This window comes from Gordionus sp. m RMFG-2023, chromosome 1 (assembly GCF_954871325.1).
Source record: "Gordionus sp. m RMFG-2023 chromosome 1, tfGorSpeb1-WG-v2, whole genome shotgun sequence".
In the NCBI taxonomy this organism is placed as follows: domain Eukaryota; kingdom Metazoa; phylum Nematomorpha; class Gordioida; order Chordodea; family Parachordodidae; genus Gordionus; species Gordionus sp. m RMFG-2023.
This window is the reverse complement of record NC_088775.1, coordinates 48676679-48693289: the sequence shown is the minus strand read 5'-3', so window position 1 is coordinate 48693289 and position 16611 is coordinate 48676679. Positions and strand designations below refer to the sequence as shown.

The window sequence follows — 16611 nt, the reverse complement described above, 5'->3', positions numbered from 1 at the left end:
ACCTCAAAAGAAGATATTGCCACGCAACACAAGTTACTAGTCATGGATTTACACCGCACAAATAAATCCACTCAAAACAAGATAAAACTAGAAACATGCATCAAATAGGGTACATTAAAATCAATGACAGATGCTTTTGCAATCAATGCAAACATTGAAACAATAGATTCTTCACAAATAAATGAAAAATGTGGACATACCTTTCATCCAGATTAATAGACACTACCAAATCTACACTAGGCTTGACAATTTGAGGTAACAAATCACACGAAGAACTATGGTGGTAGAATGAAGAGGTATAAGCCACTATACAGGAAAAAAGAGCCCTATATAAAATATGGTACAAATCCAAAAACTCAGATGAAAAGACAAAATACAAAAAATCTAAGAGAATATCTACAAAGGCGGTGGCTAGGGCCAAAGCAATGACATACGATGACATGTACGAAGAACTACATACTAAAGAGGGGCAAATAAAGCATCAGATTAGCCAAACAGCGAGAAAAGAATTCTAGGGATATAAATGGAGCTCCCAAAGTAATTAAAAATAAAGATGAGAAATTGATAATAAAGGAAAAAAAATAATGAATAGACGGAAAGAATATTTTTAGGTGCTTCTCAACCTTAATCCCTACATACCACATCTAGATGAACACTCCCCATGTCAAAACCTCATTCAACCAATAACGGAACAAGAAATAATCACATGCCTCAAGCATATGAATAACAACATAGCTACTGGTCCTGATGATATTCCAATAGAAAGCCTTAAAGCACTAGGAGATGATGAAATACATTTCCTCACAAATCTGTACAATAAAATACTGGGAAACGAAGAGTCCTCAAAAATGAAGGCAGAGCTATCTAATTCCTATCTTCAAAAATAAAGGGGATTTACACAATTGTCAAAATTACAGGGGCAAAAAACTAATGTCACACTGTCTTAAACTATACCAATTATCATAGAAAAAAGATTAAGAGACATAGTTGAAATAGGAGAGACTCAGTTTGGCTATGCCTGGAAGAAACGACTGATGCAATCCACGCAATTAGGCAAATGAGCTAAAAATACAGGGAAAAGAACAAAAAGCTACACATGGTCTTTCTTGATCTAGAAAAAGCCTTCGAAATAATCCCAAGTAAACTTGTCTCGTGGGCGCCACGCCACAAAAAGGTTCCCGAAAAATATATAAGAATAATACAGGATATGTATATGGGCCATACAACAATGGTCCGCAGCACAACTGCAACAGGCTACACACTAGCCGAGGGAGTTCATCAAGGGTCTGCTCTCAGTCCACTTCTCTTCATAACAGTAATAGATGTATTATCACAGCCTATACAACAAACAGTCCAGTGGAATATGATATTTGCAGATGATATTGTGATACTTGCCGAATCCAAGGATGAAATGAAAAAAAAATTAGTGAGTTGGATAAATATCCATGAAAAGCATGGACTAAAAGTAAACAGAGAAAAGACGGAAGTGATAAGAGGAGGAGATGAAGCAGAAAGCATTAATATAAATAAATGACAAATATCGACAATTGAAAGCTGCAAATATTTGGGTTCCACTATGAACGACACAATAGAGAAAGAAATAAACAGTAAAATTAATCAAGGGTGGTTAAAGTGGAGATCTTTATCAGGAGTGCTCTTTGACAAAAGAATCCCACACAAATTGATGGGAAAAATTTACAGTTACATAGTACAACCAACTATTCTATATAATTCTGAAACATGAACCAAAGAATTAAGACGAGAGAAGTCTACAAACTATGGAGTTGAGAATGCTGGGGATGATTATGGGGTATCAAGAAAGGATAAGGTGCGAAGACAAGAATACTAGGAAGTTTAAAGGTAGTGCCTATTAAGACTAATGGTGAAGACTTAGGTGGTATGGACCAATGAGAAGGCCTATGAACTATATAAGAAAAAAGGTGAGAGTTTGGGGGCCATAAAGTTAGAGCCAATATGAAGAAGTATAAATTAGATAAAAGGGATAGTATAAATAACATAAAGTGAAGAGAGATATTGAAGGAGCTTACCACCAGAAAAAGAAGTGAAAGCTAAATAGAAAAAAAAATGGTAATTATTATTAATAAATTACGGATTTCATTGTAAATTTATAATAAAAAAAATCAGTTTTCTATTGTAACTTTTATCGATAAATAAAAAATTAAAGAATCTAAAATCATTTCGTTATTCTACATAAATGGTATAACTTATAAAATCGGAAACAAATTTTTAGGAGCAATATAAAAACAGTCTCCAAACCCACATAAATAATTCAACATTTTCCCTAATACCTTAGAAAAAAAAGTTTATCTTAAACGACTGGGTATACTCAAAGTTGGACAGGCCCATCGGAAATAAAATATAGACACAGAAACAAATTTTTTATAAATAAATGTATTTTCGATGTAGATACTAGTATCTTATTCAAAATATCAAAAGGTTTCAAGATAAAATATACTTGTAACTATTGCTAAATGAGAGGTATCTAGTCTCCATAATGAAGAAAAGGCCCCCTGATTTGCGCTTGCAGTAATTAATATTGTTGCCAAAATATACAGTAGTATAATATATTTGGAATGAAATCCAGAATATAGTTTAAAATATGCAATGCCTAGCTTTCTTGGAAGATTATCTACTAAAATTAATCTTTTACCAAGATTCAAATTCTGACATTTTGGCCTTCAGATACATTTATTTGAAATAAATTTAGCTAAATATTTAATTTTTTCAATATCAAGAATTAATTTATGCTCAGAAGGATTTGTAGGTATTAATATTAATAAATTGGATAGAGCCATTTGACAAATCAGTGTATTGATTTGAGGCAAAAATTTAATCCAAAAATGGAATAACGGTTATTTTAATAATCTCCCATTGTCGTTAATAATGGAGGGATATGTTTGTCTAGGTGCAAAAGGCTTGCGAATCTCAAAACCATATAATTCCGCTTTCACTTCAATAATCACATAAATCTAGTAATATTCTTGGACTCTTAGTTTTCTAAGTTATAAAATAATAATATTCATTAATCTCATAACCTTAAAATTCATATCATTTTTTTGAAAAATATTGCATAAAATTGTTGTTTAACTAAATAATTTATTAATAAATTTTGCAAAATAAAATCGGCTGTCCGATTATATCTAATAATGCATCAGCTTCAGATAAAATATATCTATGTGTATTGATATTTCTCCAAGGGCACTCAAAATATACCATTCTAGATCCAAATATTCTGTAAAAGTGTTATGTCGAAGTCTCCATCTTGTCGGGAATAATTTTTGCAGTTTATTTTTTCTTATAGCACAAGAAGTGTCTTAGAAAAAAATACTATTGAATAAATTCCTTTTTTTTGGATATCTGAACTTTTCATACACTATAAATTTTGCCTATTCATAGTTATTAAAAGAGATAAATTAAATAGAATTATTTTTTGATAAAATTTTACAGTTCATCTTTTAAGTTTAAAAAATAGTAAGAAAATATACTTTAAATTTTCGTAGGATAAAATATTAATACACAAGGAAGAAATATTTAAAGTATTTTTAACTTTTTGCCAAAATTAAAATAGAACCTATTTGAAATATAATACTCTACAATTCACAATTCATAAAAACCCTTCACTTTTTTCAAAAAATATTTTGTTACTACGCGCCTGGTTAAATAAAGTACATGTGATTAATAAAATATACACATTTTGACGAATTTTGAAAGAAATTGATCCAATTGATTAAAGGTTAAATTGATCAGTCTACACTTATGGCTGTCTAGGAGAATTTTTATATATGATTTTAAATTATTTATTTCTCTCATTCAGCCACTTATATTAAATCTTGACTAATTTATATATAAAATCTTTTTTATTAATTCTTAATCTCTATAACTTTCTACATATGATAGAAATAATTTATTATATCTTACATTTAAAAGACGACAATATATCTCAAACTACGAAAAATGTCAATTCAAAAATAAATCCTTATGTGACTACCGAACAAATATCTATTAGTAATGATATTGGTTACGAATCTTCTTATAACATTCGAAATACTAATTCCTCTCCCATTGATTTCTCGCAACCACTAATATCAGGTCAACACTCGCCTATATATATTTCTTCTTAATAGATGTAATATGTTTGGTTTGATAGCAAGATATTTAACAGTTTTATATAATATATAAGTTATATCTGTCTATATACAGGGTGATGTAAAAAAGTGATGCTCTTTAAAAAAGCTGCAGGTTTTTTCACAATTTTTTTTTATTGAGATAGATTAAGTTATTGGGCAAATAAATAACTAAAAATGTTGCCAAATAAAACTATTTCCATTTTTAAAAATCGATGTAGGTATTTCATTTAATTTAATAATAGTTCATGCCGAATCCTTAGATAGCTAAAGGCTAATATAATATAATATTATATCGAGATAAGTAGAAGCCATATATCCCTAATCATGATGCAGTGACTCTATAGGCCAAAATGACCTCTCATTAGTCTTTGTACATCAATAGATTTAGTTCATTCCAAAAATGGTAATTTAGGATTTAAATCAGAAATTCATTAGCCATTCTAAATAAGTTTGGGCAATTATGTATAGAATAAAATCTTGGGTTATAGCTGTGTTATGGCGACTTTTCTTAAAAAATATATAGTTTGAACATAAATCGATATATTAGTTCACGCAAATTAGTGATCTGCATCTGGCCTAATTTTTCAAGCCCGGCCCGGCCCGATTTTTTTTATAAATTATGCCGGCCCGGCCCGAATTTATTTAAATATCTTATAATTACTCAAAATAAACGATAAATGTTATATGGCGTCTACTTTCTATTATTAAAATCACATATTTTTATTTTACATAAAAAATTCAACATAAAATTGATAAATTTAGATATATTTTAAAAAAAATTTAAGGCCCGACCCGGCCCGGCCCAAATTTTCTTAAAAAATATTAGGCCCGGCCCGAGGCCCGTTCGGGTCGAGCCGGGTACGGGCCGGCCCTACTTTTGCAGATCTCTAACGCAAATACTCCATATAAACTTTGATGGGGAGGGGATGGGGTTAATTTGACTTATATAAGTTATGAGTTAATAAAAATATATCTGTTTTACCATTAGAAAAGGAAATCACTTGACACCATAATTTATAATCAAGATTTATGGTAAAATAATAAAGGATTCATTTTTTCCACGTGAAAAAGTTGACCCTGTTATTTTATTTATCTTAATGTACTACTTGTAACAAAATAATGTTCGCTAAGAAAAACCACTTGGTCTAACGTTTTTAAAATTATATTTTCTGTGTACAGCTTCACATCTTATCAACCTTTTTTTTGAGTTTTCAAAAGTTTATAAGATTTTATACATTTATTCTTCAAAATTCTTTAAACACTGCTAGCGAAATGTCTATCTATGTTACCAAATTTTTCTTCAATTTATTTGAACCGGGTTCCAGCGTCATAACAAGATTGATTTTTACTGGATGTAACACCCCCCCCCCTCAAAATGCCTATTACCTTGAAAAATTCCCCGCCTTCGACGGCTATATTTTTACATTATTAATTACACCTTTTTAATTATAATGGTACTCCATAATTTTGCAAAAAGTATAACTTAAATTATTTTAGCTCTACTAATATTGTGAATATAAAAGAGTTATTTTTAGAACATGAATTCAATTAAAAACCCCCTCATTTACAATGAATGCATTATGATAGTATATTTAGCATGAATATGAGTTTGCTGAGACTGTCTAACCCTTTTAAATTACTAAAAGGATAGCAGAAAGTTTTAATTAAATAATGTTTAAGATTGTTTGCAATATATAGATTTGGTATACGATTAGCAATATCATTGTATTATAATAGGTCTATAATAAAAGTATTATTTTTTACAGCAATATATTTTGCCATATTTCATTTAAAATTGAATAGTTAACACACCACAATAAATTTATCCTACCCCCCCCCTTAAAGACGTCTACCCCTACCCCCCCTTCAAAAAATTGAATGCAAACTGCCTCCCCCCCTCGCGCTCATGTAGGCGCTGCGGGGTTCATATTCAATAGAGTATTAGACATAATACTATCCTCAACCTAGCTTCTTGGAGCTTCCACTAACAAATAGAATAGAACCAGAATACTATAATCGTTTAATAACTCTTTAAACTTCCTGAATATGTCATTCTTATTAAATTTTTGATTTAGCGCTGCAGCATGTAAAACAATTATTAATTACAATAAGATCAAATAAATCCTCTCTGCTTTTCATCAATAGAATTAGAGTTAAATTAGTTATAGAACATTTAGTCTTTAAGCCCATTTTTATAATTGATGAATAAATTAACTGCAAGAATATTATTGTGAAAAACCTATATATGTTTTCACATCGAAATCGGCTAAACCATTCGCTTTTAGTACTGTATTTAAAAAGCATATTTTGCGCCACATAGTATAAGTTATAGCAAATAAACAAACTTAGTATAGCTAGAGACTTTAAAATTAGTTAAAGCTAGCTGGAGGCATAACTAGTTTAAAAACTAGCGTGGCTAATTTTAGAATTAGTTACAGTTAGTTAGAGGCTTACCTATTTTGCAGCTAGCTAGGGGATTAGCTAATTTACAGTTAACTAGGGGTTTAGCTAGTTTATAGCTATCAAGAGGCATAGTCAGTTTACATGCTAGCAAGAGATTTAGTTAATTTACAAGATGGCTAGAGGTTTAGTTAGTTTAGAAGCTAACTAAGCTTAACTAGTTTAAACTAGTTAAAGTTTACAAACTAGATAGAAACAGTTTACAAACTTGGTTTAACTAGTTAAAACAACATATAAACTAGCTAATAAGCTAAAAAAATATAAAGGTAACCAAAACGTAGTAAAATTAGATTAAAATTTTTAAAAAATATAATTAAAATACTGAAAAAATGGGCTATAAAAAATACAAAAATAGACGAAAATGAGGGTAATAAGGGTGTTTAAAAGTCAAAATGGGTTGTAATAATACAAAAGTTTACAAAAACGAAGAAGAATCAGGGCAATTTTTATAAAATAACAAAATATTTAAAAATCGATGGTGAAAAAAAATAAAACGGAAACGAAGAAAAACTTTCAAAAACTAAAAAATATATGGAAAATACCAGGGTTTCGAACCGTTTAGTATAACGGTTCGATTCGTTCCGGTTTTTAGTTTAAAATTTTATAAAGGTTTTGTTCCATTTCGGTTTTTTAAAAAAAAATCATATCGGTTCGGTTTATAATTTATAACGGTTCTTTTCGGTTTGTTCCGGTTTTTATAAATTTAATTTTAAAAAAAATTAATCATTAACCATGTATATATTAATTTTAGAGAAAAATCTTTTTATAATTTCTTATTTAAAACCATGAATGATAATCTAATATATATTTTTATTAAACTTAGTAAATATAAATTAGACAAATCAATTCTTTTTATTTCATTAAGATAAACACAAACATGCGCAAATACAATGAGGAATAAAATAACACATAAATATAATGAAATTTATATTATTTATTTTTAACGAGAGAATTGGAACGGATAACTAAAATATTTTCTAATATTTCAGGATTTAATTTAGTTCTTTGGGCAGAGAGTGTAAACTAAAGGCTAGAAAATGCTCTTTCTACGGATACCTGCGTAGCTGGAACTTCTAGCACAACCATAGCTAACTTATAAAGTTCTGGCATACTATTCTTTACATTTCCCCAATAATTCAAAAGATTTGCATCTTTTTCTAATCTCTCTATATTATCAAATGACCGAATTATATACTCTATTTCTACACATTGATTATAATTTTCTATGCCCTGAGAACTATTCTTATTAAGGCTTTCATGAGACATTAATAAATCTTCAAAATCATCATCTAGGTTATCTTTCGAATGTGAACACGTAGGAATAGTATCTATATTTTCAATATTCTGATTATTTAAATTTTGGATTAAGTTCCAAGTTTTATAAAGATGTTTTTTGGCGATATCTTTTTCTTCAAATGATAAAAATACATTATATCTTGGGTCGAGATATATAGCTGAGCAAAAAACTTCATTTTTCAAATTAATCTCTCGTGCTTTGATTGTACAAACTAAAAGTTTGGCAAATGAAGTGTCTATTTTGCTAGTTTGCATGATACATTTGATCCATGCTGCATAAAAATCGCCCATGGTCATTTGTTCACTTTGTATATATTTTGTCAAAATATAAGATGGATATAAAGCTTTTAATATATCACTAATTATTTTCCATTCATTCTCTGACAAACATTTTTCACGATCATTACTTTGGGCCGATATTTCTTGGCAAAAGTTTTTTAACTCTAATAATCTTTCCAACATTAAATAGATTGAATTCCATCTTGTGCAACAATCTATTAGTGGCTTTTTTAAATTTAATTTGGACAAAATAGACATTGTAGTCTGATTTCTTATTTTTTTGCAAATGTTTCTTGCTTTATTAATAATAACAATTTCATTTGAATTTTTTATGCAATCATTAATTGCTAATTGAAATGTGTGGGAGGCACATCTAATGCCCATTAACATGGATCTCGTATGAGGTACAAGATTAATATTTTCAATATTAAAAAAAGGTTCTTCATTTTCATTAACAATTATATCATCATTGTTATTTAAATTATCATTATCTAAATAATCATTAAGGATATCATCCTCATCATCTTCTTCATCATGATGTATTAACAGCTTAATTAATTTAATCATGTTAGCTGCATTGTCTGTGGTTATCGTATAAATTTGATCAATTCTTATTTCATGTTCGTTTAGAACATCTAGAATAATTTTTTTTAGATATTCTGATGTATGTCTTTCTTTTATCTCTTTCATGCATAACGTTCTTAATTTTATTTCTCCATTATCTATAAATTGAATATTGATCCCCAGTATGGACCTATCATATCGAGTTGCAATATCTAATTTTAACGATATAAGTTTTTGGTATATTTCTTTTTTTAAATTTTGCGAAAAATCAAATGCCATTTTTTTAATATTATTGCGTATATTTTCAGAATTGATGGTTAAATTACCACCCAATCCTACAATTATCGGATCTATAATATTTCTAAATGCTTTGTCATCAATTGATTTTATTGGTCTCCCATGAACTGTGATTAACTCAGTGCAGGAGCGGATTAAAGTGTCTTTATTAATATTAATTTGTATTGTATTAGTTTTGGTAAAAGCATTTTGAATTGTATTATGATTATTTGCATTTTTTGTTATTGTTTTTTTAATAGTCAAATTATCTTCTTTTTTTTTAATAATTTGAATTCCTTATCGTGGAATCTTTCTATATGTCATTCAAGATTTGCTGCATGGTCCCCGGTTAAAACTTTACCACAGTTTTCTAGTTTACAAGTAGATTGATTTTTTACAATATCTAATTTAAAATATGATCGCACAGGATTTGACTTTTCCCGAACCATTTAATAGATACTAATATGCTATATGATGATGAATAGATCAGAATCTTTTATTATAAAAATAGAATAAATAAATTTCTTAATAGAATCAGTATAATTTTTTATTTATCTTATCTGACAAGATCTCCCCCAAAAATGTGAATTATATGCAGGCCTACCCTTCATATAATTATGCCGATTTTTTCCTCAAAAATACTAACAAAACAAACTTGTACACAGATGAAACTAAATAAGTGAATGGAGCTTACTAATACCATTTTAATAAATAATTTGATTTAATAGAGAAAAGAAAGAAGCAAAAAGATAAGATATAAAATAAGAAGAAAAGAAATAGAAAAGCTGTTTAAAATTCCAAAAACAACTGTCTTTTATTAAAAAATTAAAGTTAATTAAATTAAAACTTTAATGGATACTTTATCATTTTATAATTATCCAATTGAATTTCATGTGTTTAAATTTTATTTGGTACTATAAGATTTAGAAGGTTAATCAGTAAGTAGTTATTATTTCAAGAAATTATCCACTAAAGTGTAAATGGAAATAAATAAATAAATTAACCATAAAATACAGGAATATTAATTAACAATCATATGTTTTTTTTTAATTTCAGAATTCTAATATTCATTTAAGTCATTCTAAATTATTCATTATGAAAATATTAATTAATAAGAAATTAATATAAAACAGTATTTTATTAAAAGTAATCAGTACCTGATTTTCTTTAGATGTTAGTAAGAATTATGATTTTTCCCAAATTATTAGCAAGTATTAATAAGCTAATTAATAACTAATATACATATATATATATATAAGAATAAACTTGTTAATTTAAAGAATAGTCTTGTTTGATTTTAAGATTCTTATCTAATTAACTGGTAATTCGCCTAATCTCTATTAAATTGAGTATTTATTAAAGTGAAAAGAAAAAACAATAAACATGGTGGTATTAATTGACATGTAAAAAAAATTCAATTTGAAAAGAAATAAAGAGTTTAAAAATTTCCCCAAGGAAAATTCAAATTTCAAATTTAGGTTAATAATGTTTAATTTAATTATTTTTAAAAACCGTTTTGAACCGGTTTAAACCGGTTTAAAATATTTATAACGGTTCGGTTCGCTCTTTTTATAGTTTATTTATAACGGTTCGGTTACGGTTACGGTTCAGAAAATTATAACGGTTCATTCCGGTTTGGCGGTTCGGTTCGGTCCGAAACCCTGGAAAATACTAAAATGTAAAATAAGTATAAATTAATTAAATCTGAAAAATAATTTCACAAATAAAAATTGATAGTTAATTTGTGTACTATTAGTTTGTGAACTAATTAAGTGTCTCTAGATGCATTTATTACCCCCCCCCCACCGTTAATAACGATATTACTCATACTCCCTCCTAATAGCCGAAAGGAAATCCAGATCAAAATTAAGATATTCTAGCCCCCTTTATATTTATTTGCCACCTACACTTCTTTCCTTTTATTCTAATAACGATAGCATCTTAACAACTCTCTAACTCCATTTAATTAAAAATATTTTGTGTCCTACCCACTCTTCCCGTGGTAGAAGTGTCTGAGCTATTAGCTAGTTTGTGCTGTGAAGAGAAGGATTTTACTGTAAAAAATAAAAGGACAGAAAATAAATTTAGTAGGTTTCTTTAGATATATTTAGTTATTAAAATATTCATAATTTGCTTTTTGTTATTTATCATTTTAAATACAGATCTTGTAAGCTTTCAGTGTATTCAATGGCATACATTTCAACCAACTACCTGGAGTTCACTCTATACCCAAGATCTTGCACCCTTATCGACACCCTCATTTACTGTAATAGCTGATAAAGGATTTAATTATTCGACAGTTGACGAATCTTTTGTTTGTCAAAAGAAAAATCATTTCCAAGTAATTCTTCCTAATTACCAAGGTCTATATATATATTATTTTTCTCAGTATAAAAAATGTTGCTATTTAAAGCTTTTCTATTTTAAGTGTTTAGATCAAGTGATTATTTTTCATTTATTTACTTTATTTTTGACGGGTAAATTTAGGTCTAGAAGGTCGGCCTTTTTTAAATTTTCTCTAAATAATAATTTAATATGGGTATTAAATGAAAGCTAGTGACAAGATTTTTGGACTGCCTTATGCAACATCCCTGATAGTAAAAAATCTAATGATTGCATTTTTAATCATCACGTCAATCCATTTCATAAAATGAGAAGGATGGGGTAAAAAAATTAAATTTTCTTCTAACATAATATATCAATGAAAGTTAATAAAAAAATCTTCTGACTGCTTGTTAATCCTCACTCTAGGCCTTTTACTATGGAAATTAAAATTTAGTAGTGTTGTTAAACGGCTCGATTTAGCCTATTTTATAATTAAGATTTTAGCCAAAATTATATACACAAGCCTCTAAATTTTTTTAAATAAAAGTCTTAACCTTCCTGCCACCTAAGAACAAAATCCCTAGGCTTGCATAATTTTTTAGCTAAAATTTTGTTAGCCGCTTTTAAAAATTGAACCGTTTACAACACTAAAATTTAGACGATTTTTGATTGTTTTGGGGGAAGGGGATCAAATGTCAAATTAAAACCTTTTTAGCAACATATCTCGAGCTCGACCATAAAAATTAAAAAGATTCATTGACTGTAATGCTAATCATCATCTATAGAATAAATCTGGAGGAGAATGAAATTTTTTGAACTTTTTATATCATAATATCTGATTATAGTAAAAGCTAAAAAGTATATCTTTCAAATTTTCTAATCTTCTCTCTCGGTTTTTGAGTCTCAGTCATTATGAGGGAGTGGGGGGGGGGGTGATATTCTTAATAAAATATATTGACATGGGTATTAAATGAAAAATAGTAATAGTTAATAATTCCTTTAAATCCATTGGTTTCCATAGAATCAGAGGGGTGGGTGTCTATATTTTTTATTTTTTTAGATAACAAATAATATATTGAAGATAATTTTATGGCAATGTTAATAATTACTTTATATTTTCAAAGCGTGTCTTTACCTAGGTTTACAATATCTATTTTAACTATATTGTTTAAAAAAATTAAAATGGTGATTATGCATTAGTCACTTTTAGAATTACATTATAAAATTAGATACATGTTTAAAAGCTAATATTTTCGTCAAAAAAAAGAGATAGTTAAATGAACATTATGACAAATGTCACCTTTTTGAATTAATTATACCTTAATGAATAAGAAAACTTGTTTTTAAAACACCCAATTTTTTACTATTATATCCAAATAAAATTAGAAAGGTTATTTAAAAAAAATAATTGACAATTATATCCTTTCTGAATTATAAATTATTAATGAAATTATACCAAAACATCGTTAAATTTTTTTTCTTTTAAAAATATATAAAGGGAGTAACATTATAATTAAAAACATGTAATTAATTGTGAAAATTACCGCCGAAAGAAGCGAAATTTTTTTAAGGAGGAAGATATACGTTGATAAGGGCGGGGAGGGGGGGGGTGTTCCAATCGATTTCCTGTGATGCAGACGTAAGTAGTATAGTATATAAATTGTCTGGAACATAGCACAAGAAAATATATAATCATTTTTATTTTAAATAAAGATCACAATGGATATATGTTTACAAAATGACCCGAAGTTCTTAAAATTATCTTCTGGATTATTCAAACCGATACGGAATTTTTATGCAATATTTTATGGAGTCAAAGTAATTTATATTTTAATATCCTAAGATTGAATTTTATCTATTTTGCTCAAAATCATCCATAGGCAGAATCGGTTTCACAAATAATCAAAATTGAGCAATCTCAATCTGATAGGAGCAAAAAATCATTCAATCCAATCCAGTAATATAATAGACTAATACAAAACAAAAATAATATTAAAAATACAAACCCGCTTACAAAAGACAGTCCCCATGTTTAGCCTTTTTAAGTATTTCCTTTTGGGATTTCAAAAATATAAAAAATCTACAACAATTTTTCATTCTTTCATTTTTATGATCATTCAAAACATATTTTTTAAATAATTCTTTTGTATTGTTTCTTTGAGAAAATAAGATAAATAAATAAAGAAAAACATCTTTCAACAGGAATTTATGTACAAGGTACTGCCAAAGCCATCTACAAACATTTGTAAAGATCTTAAGGATTTGTTTGGTTTTCACAATTCCAATATGTTAGTAGATTCGTCAAGTCTCAGCATATCTAAAATTTATATTTTACTAACCAAAGAGCTATCGCTTTGTTCTTAATCATCGAAGGCTAGTGGATTTCTCTTTTTTGGAGGGGCCTCACAGAGCACAGATTATTTCATTCTATAGGTGTCATTATTGTTTTCTATATAAAGATTGCTAAGGAATTTTGAATAGGATTCTAAGTTGATTTTGTTAACTCTGATAGCGTTTCACTTCTTAATTTCGTTATAGAGCTTTAAATTTTTTCACTTCTTTTTCGTTATAGAGCTTTAATTTTATCAAGGGTAAAGTTGGGAAATGTGAGTGCTATTTATTACTTTAGGAGTCTTGGGGTCAAATAATATAATTTGTTTTAAAGTAAAGAATTTTCACAATATTTTGAGTTCACTAATTGCTATAACTAGGAATTACTCTTATTTTAAATTCCTAAAAAAATGATAATTAAACATTTAATATCTTTTAAAGATTGTCACTCGTTCTTGGAAAACCTCAGAAGATAACCATAGGGCGGCTGCATTTCAGCGAAACAACTATAAACAATATGCGAAAAAAAGGCAAACCAAATCCCGATCAAAGATATTTTTTATTAATAGTTGCGTTATGCGCTCGTGTAGGCAAAGTAAACAATGATTTCAAACCAAATGAAAGTGTTAACGCTAAGATGGCTAGATTTGAAAACGAAGATTTTGAGGATCATATTTTGTCCGCCTTTGCCTCTGAAAAAATTATTGTTAGGGTAAATTTAATAAAAAGAATAAGAAGTTCCATTCAAAATCATTTATTAATTTAAAAACAGGCCTCTAATCCTGGTCAATTCGATAACGATCCTGATTCTACCTGGCAAAAGGGTCAAGGGGCTGAGACTATATGTCATATGGTATTAATATAATGTATTTTAATACAAAAATTAACATGTTATTCTGTAGGGCCAAGTTGGAATTAACACCGAAAACCCTGATGAGAGTTTAGTCGTTCAAGGAAATATAAAATTAACGGGCCATATTTTGCAACCTTCAGATATTAGAATTAAAACAAACATTGTGGAGGTTGAATATAATAATATAATACTATTACCAGTATCTATTATTTTTAATAGATTTTTTTAAATTGTGTTATTCGATAACGACAACTAATATATATTCATTTATTATCTGTAAAAAAATATAATTAAGCTTGATACGAAACAACAATTGCATAACGTATCACAAATCAAACTTTATCATTACAAATATGATTCAGCACAAGTGGGAGACTTTGTTAGAGAAGGAGATTCATTAAGTGATACCGGGGTGATAGCCCAAGAACTTGAAAAGGTTTTGCCAGAGGCCGTAAAAAAGTCTGGTTGTTGGCATTTGCCAAATGGAAAAATAATCCAGGATTTTATGATAGTTAACAAAGTATTTTAAAATCTATTCATATTTTAATAAATAAGATGGATATAATATATAATAATAATATTGCTTTAAGAATTCGTTTTAGATTATACTAATCATCTTGTTTGACTATATATTTTTCAAATCTCTTACCGAATTATAGGAGAGAATTTTTTTGGAAAATGTAGGAGCAGTAAAAGAACTCACGAAACTTACAAGTACTTTGGGAACCAGGATAGAGAAACTTGAAAAATTAAATAAAGCATTACCTCATCGAAAGCAAGAAAGTTTTCGTTCTATATCTGGACTTAGTAATTCACTCAGGTAAGTTTTTATTGAAATATAATTTTACGGAGAATTTAAGTGTATAACTCTTAAAAAATGTATTAAATTTTTTTTAGTTATACGAGTAGCATAACAATTCATTCTTCCTCAAAATTGTCCTCCCCAAAGGACGCTTACAAAAAAATTATGGATGAAACTTTAGGTGCTAGAACTTTTAGATATGCCTGGAACAAAATGTTGAGAAACAAATTCTTACAATTTTCTTGTGCCTTTATAACTTTAATTATGGGATTTTGGTAAGACCGCTTTGTAATCAGTGATATATTTATTATTATTCAATAAAAAAAACACAAGCTTAATTACTATGTCTACTTTGTTTGTACTGGAATATATGCATCGTCATAAATCTATGATTGATTATAATGAAACTCTTGGGAGAAATATAAATAATCTGATTCCGGTACCATTATATAATATGTCATCCTATAATAGCCATCTACAAATCAATATTTTTAAGAAAATTACCAAAGAACCTCCCTTTCAACAACCCTTGTATAATCTTATGGGAATTTCCAATTCAAGGAGTTTTCCGCAGACTATTGATAAAACCATTAAAAATGATCTTACTACTTCAAACTTATTCAGTTATAAATTTGGTCCTTATTTAAAAGATAGGTATAAATTTTAAACTTATAATAAAAGCAGCTTACATTAAAAAAAATTTAGGACCTTGAAAATATCATCATTAAATGTCGAAAACAATTCTTTAAATTACAATAATTCTGTAAGCTCTAAAACCGTATCCTTATTTTTTCATCATATCATTGATTTTGCAACTTCCAAAACTATAGAATTAGTAGATAAATATACAAATTCGACGGATATTTTATATGGTCAAGAAATTACATATTCCCCAAGCATATTTCAATCAGACTTATTAATTCCTTTGCCCATTCCATCCCATATGTTAGCCTGCTTTAAAATTCATCAAGCCGTATGTCCAACTTATTGTTGTAATAATAGCAGCACGACTTATTATTTTAGAAAGGGGAAAATTCCTAAATACCTAGTGCCTTTATGTAAGAGTTTCAAGTTATTTAACAATTTAATAAAAACAAGCAAAATATAGAAAAAAGGATTTTTGATGAGTTTTAAACCAGAAAACTTATGACATATTTTATTTCTCTTCTGCGGTTCCTATAAAAGTGAAAGTGTTTCGTTCCTGTTTTTTATAAATTCCATCTCATTCCATCAGTTTATTTAAAATTCTTTTCTAGCTCCCTGTTTATAATCGAAAT

General features: G+C 28.1%; 1 protein-coding gene across 1 annotated transcript in view; it reads left to right on the top strand.

Annotated features, from left to right (window-relative positions):
* Positions 1–15613, top strand: part of LOC135926761 (uncharacterized) — a 66191-nt gene extending 50578 nt beyond the window's left edge. The window contains exons 6-14 of the mRNA XM_065462693.1: positions 11186–11364; positions 13062–13166; positions 13229–13305; positions 14121–14391; positions 14452–14532; positions 14582–14701; positions 14828–15052; positions 15192–15352; positions 15430–15613. Of these exons, the coding sequence (XP_065318765.1) occupies positions 11186–11364; positions 13062–13166; positions 13229–13305; positions 14121–14391; positions 14452–14532; positions 14582–14701; positions 14828–15052; positions 15192–15352; positions 15430–15613 (1403 nt within the window). The remainder of the gene's footprint in view (positions 1–11185; positions 11365–13061; positions 13167–13228; positions 13306–14120; positions 14392–14451; positions 14533–14581; positions 14702–14827; positions 15053–15191; positions 15353–15429) is intronic.
* Positions 15614–16611: the final 998 nt, after the last annotated feature.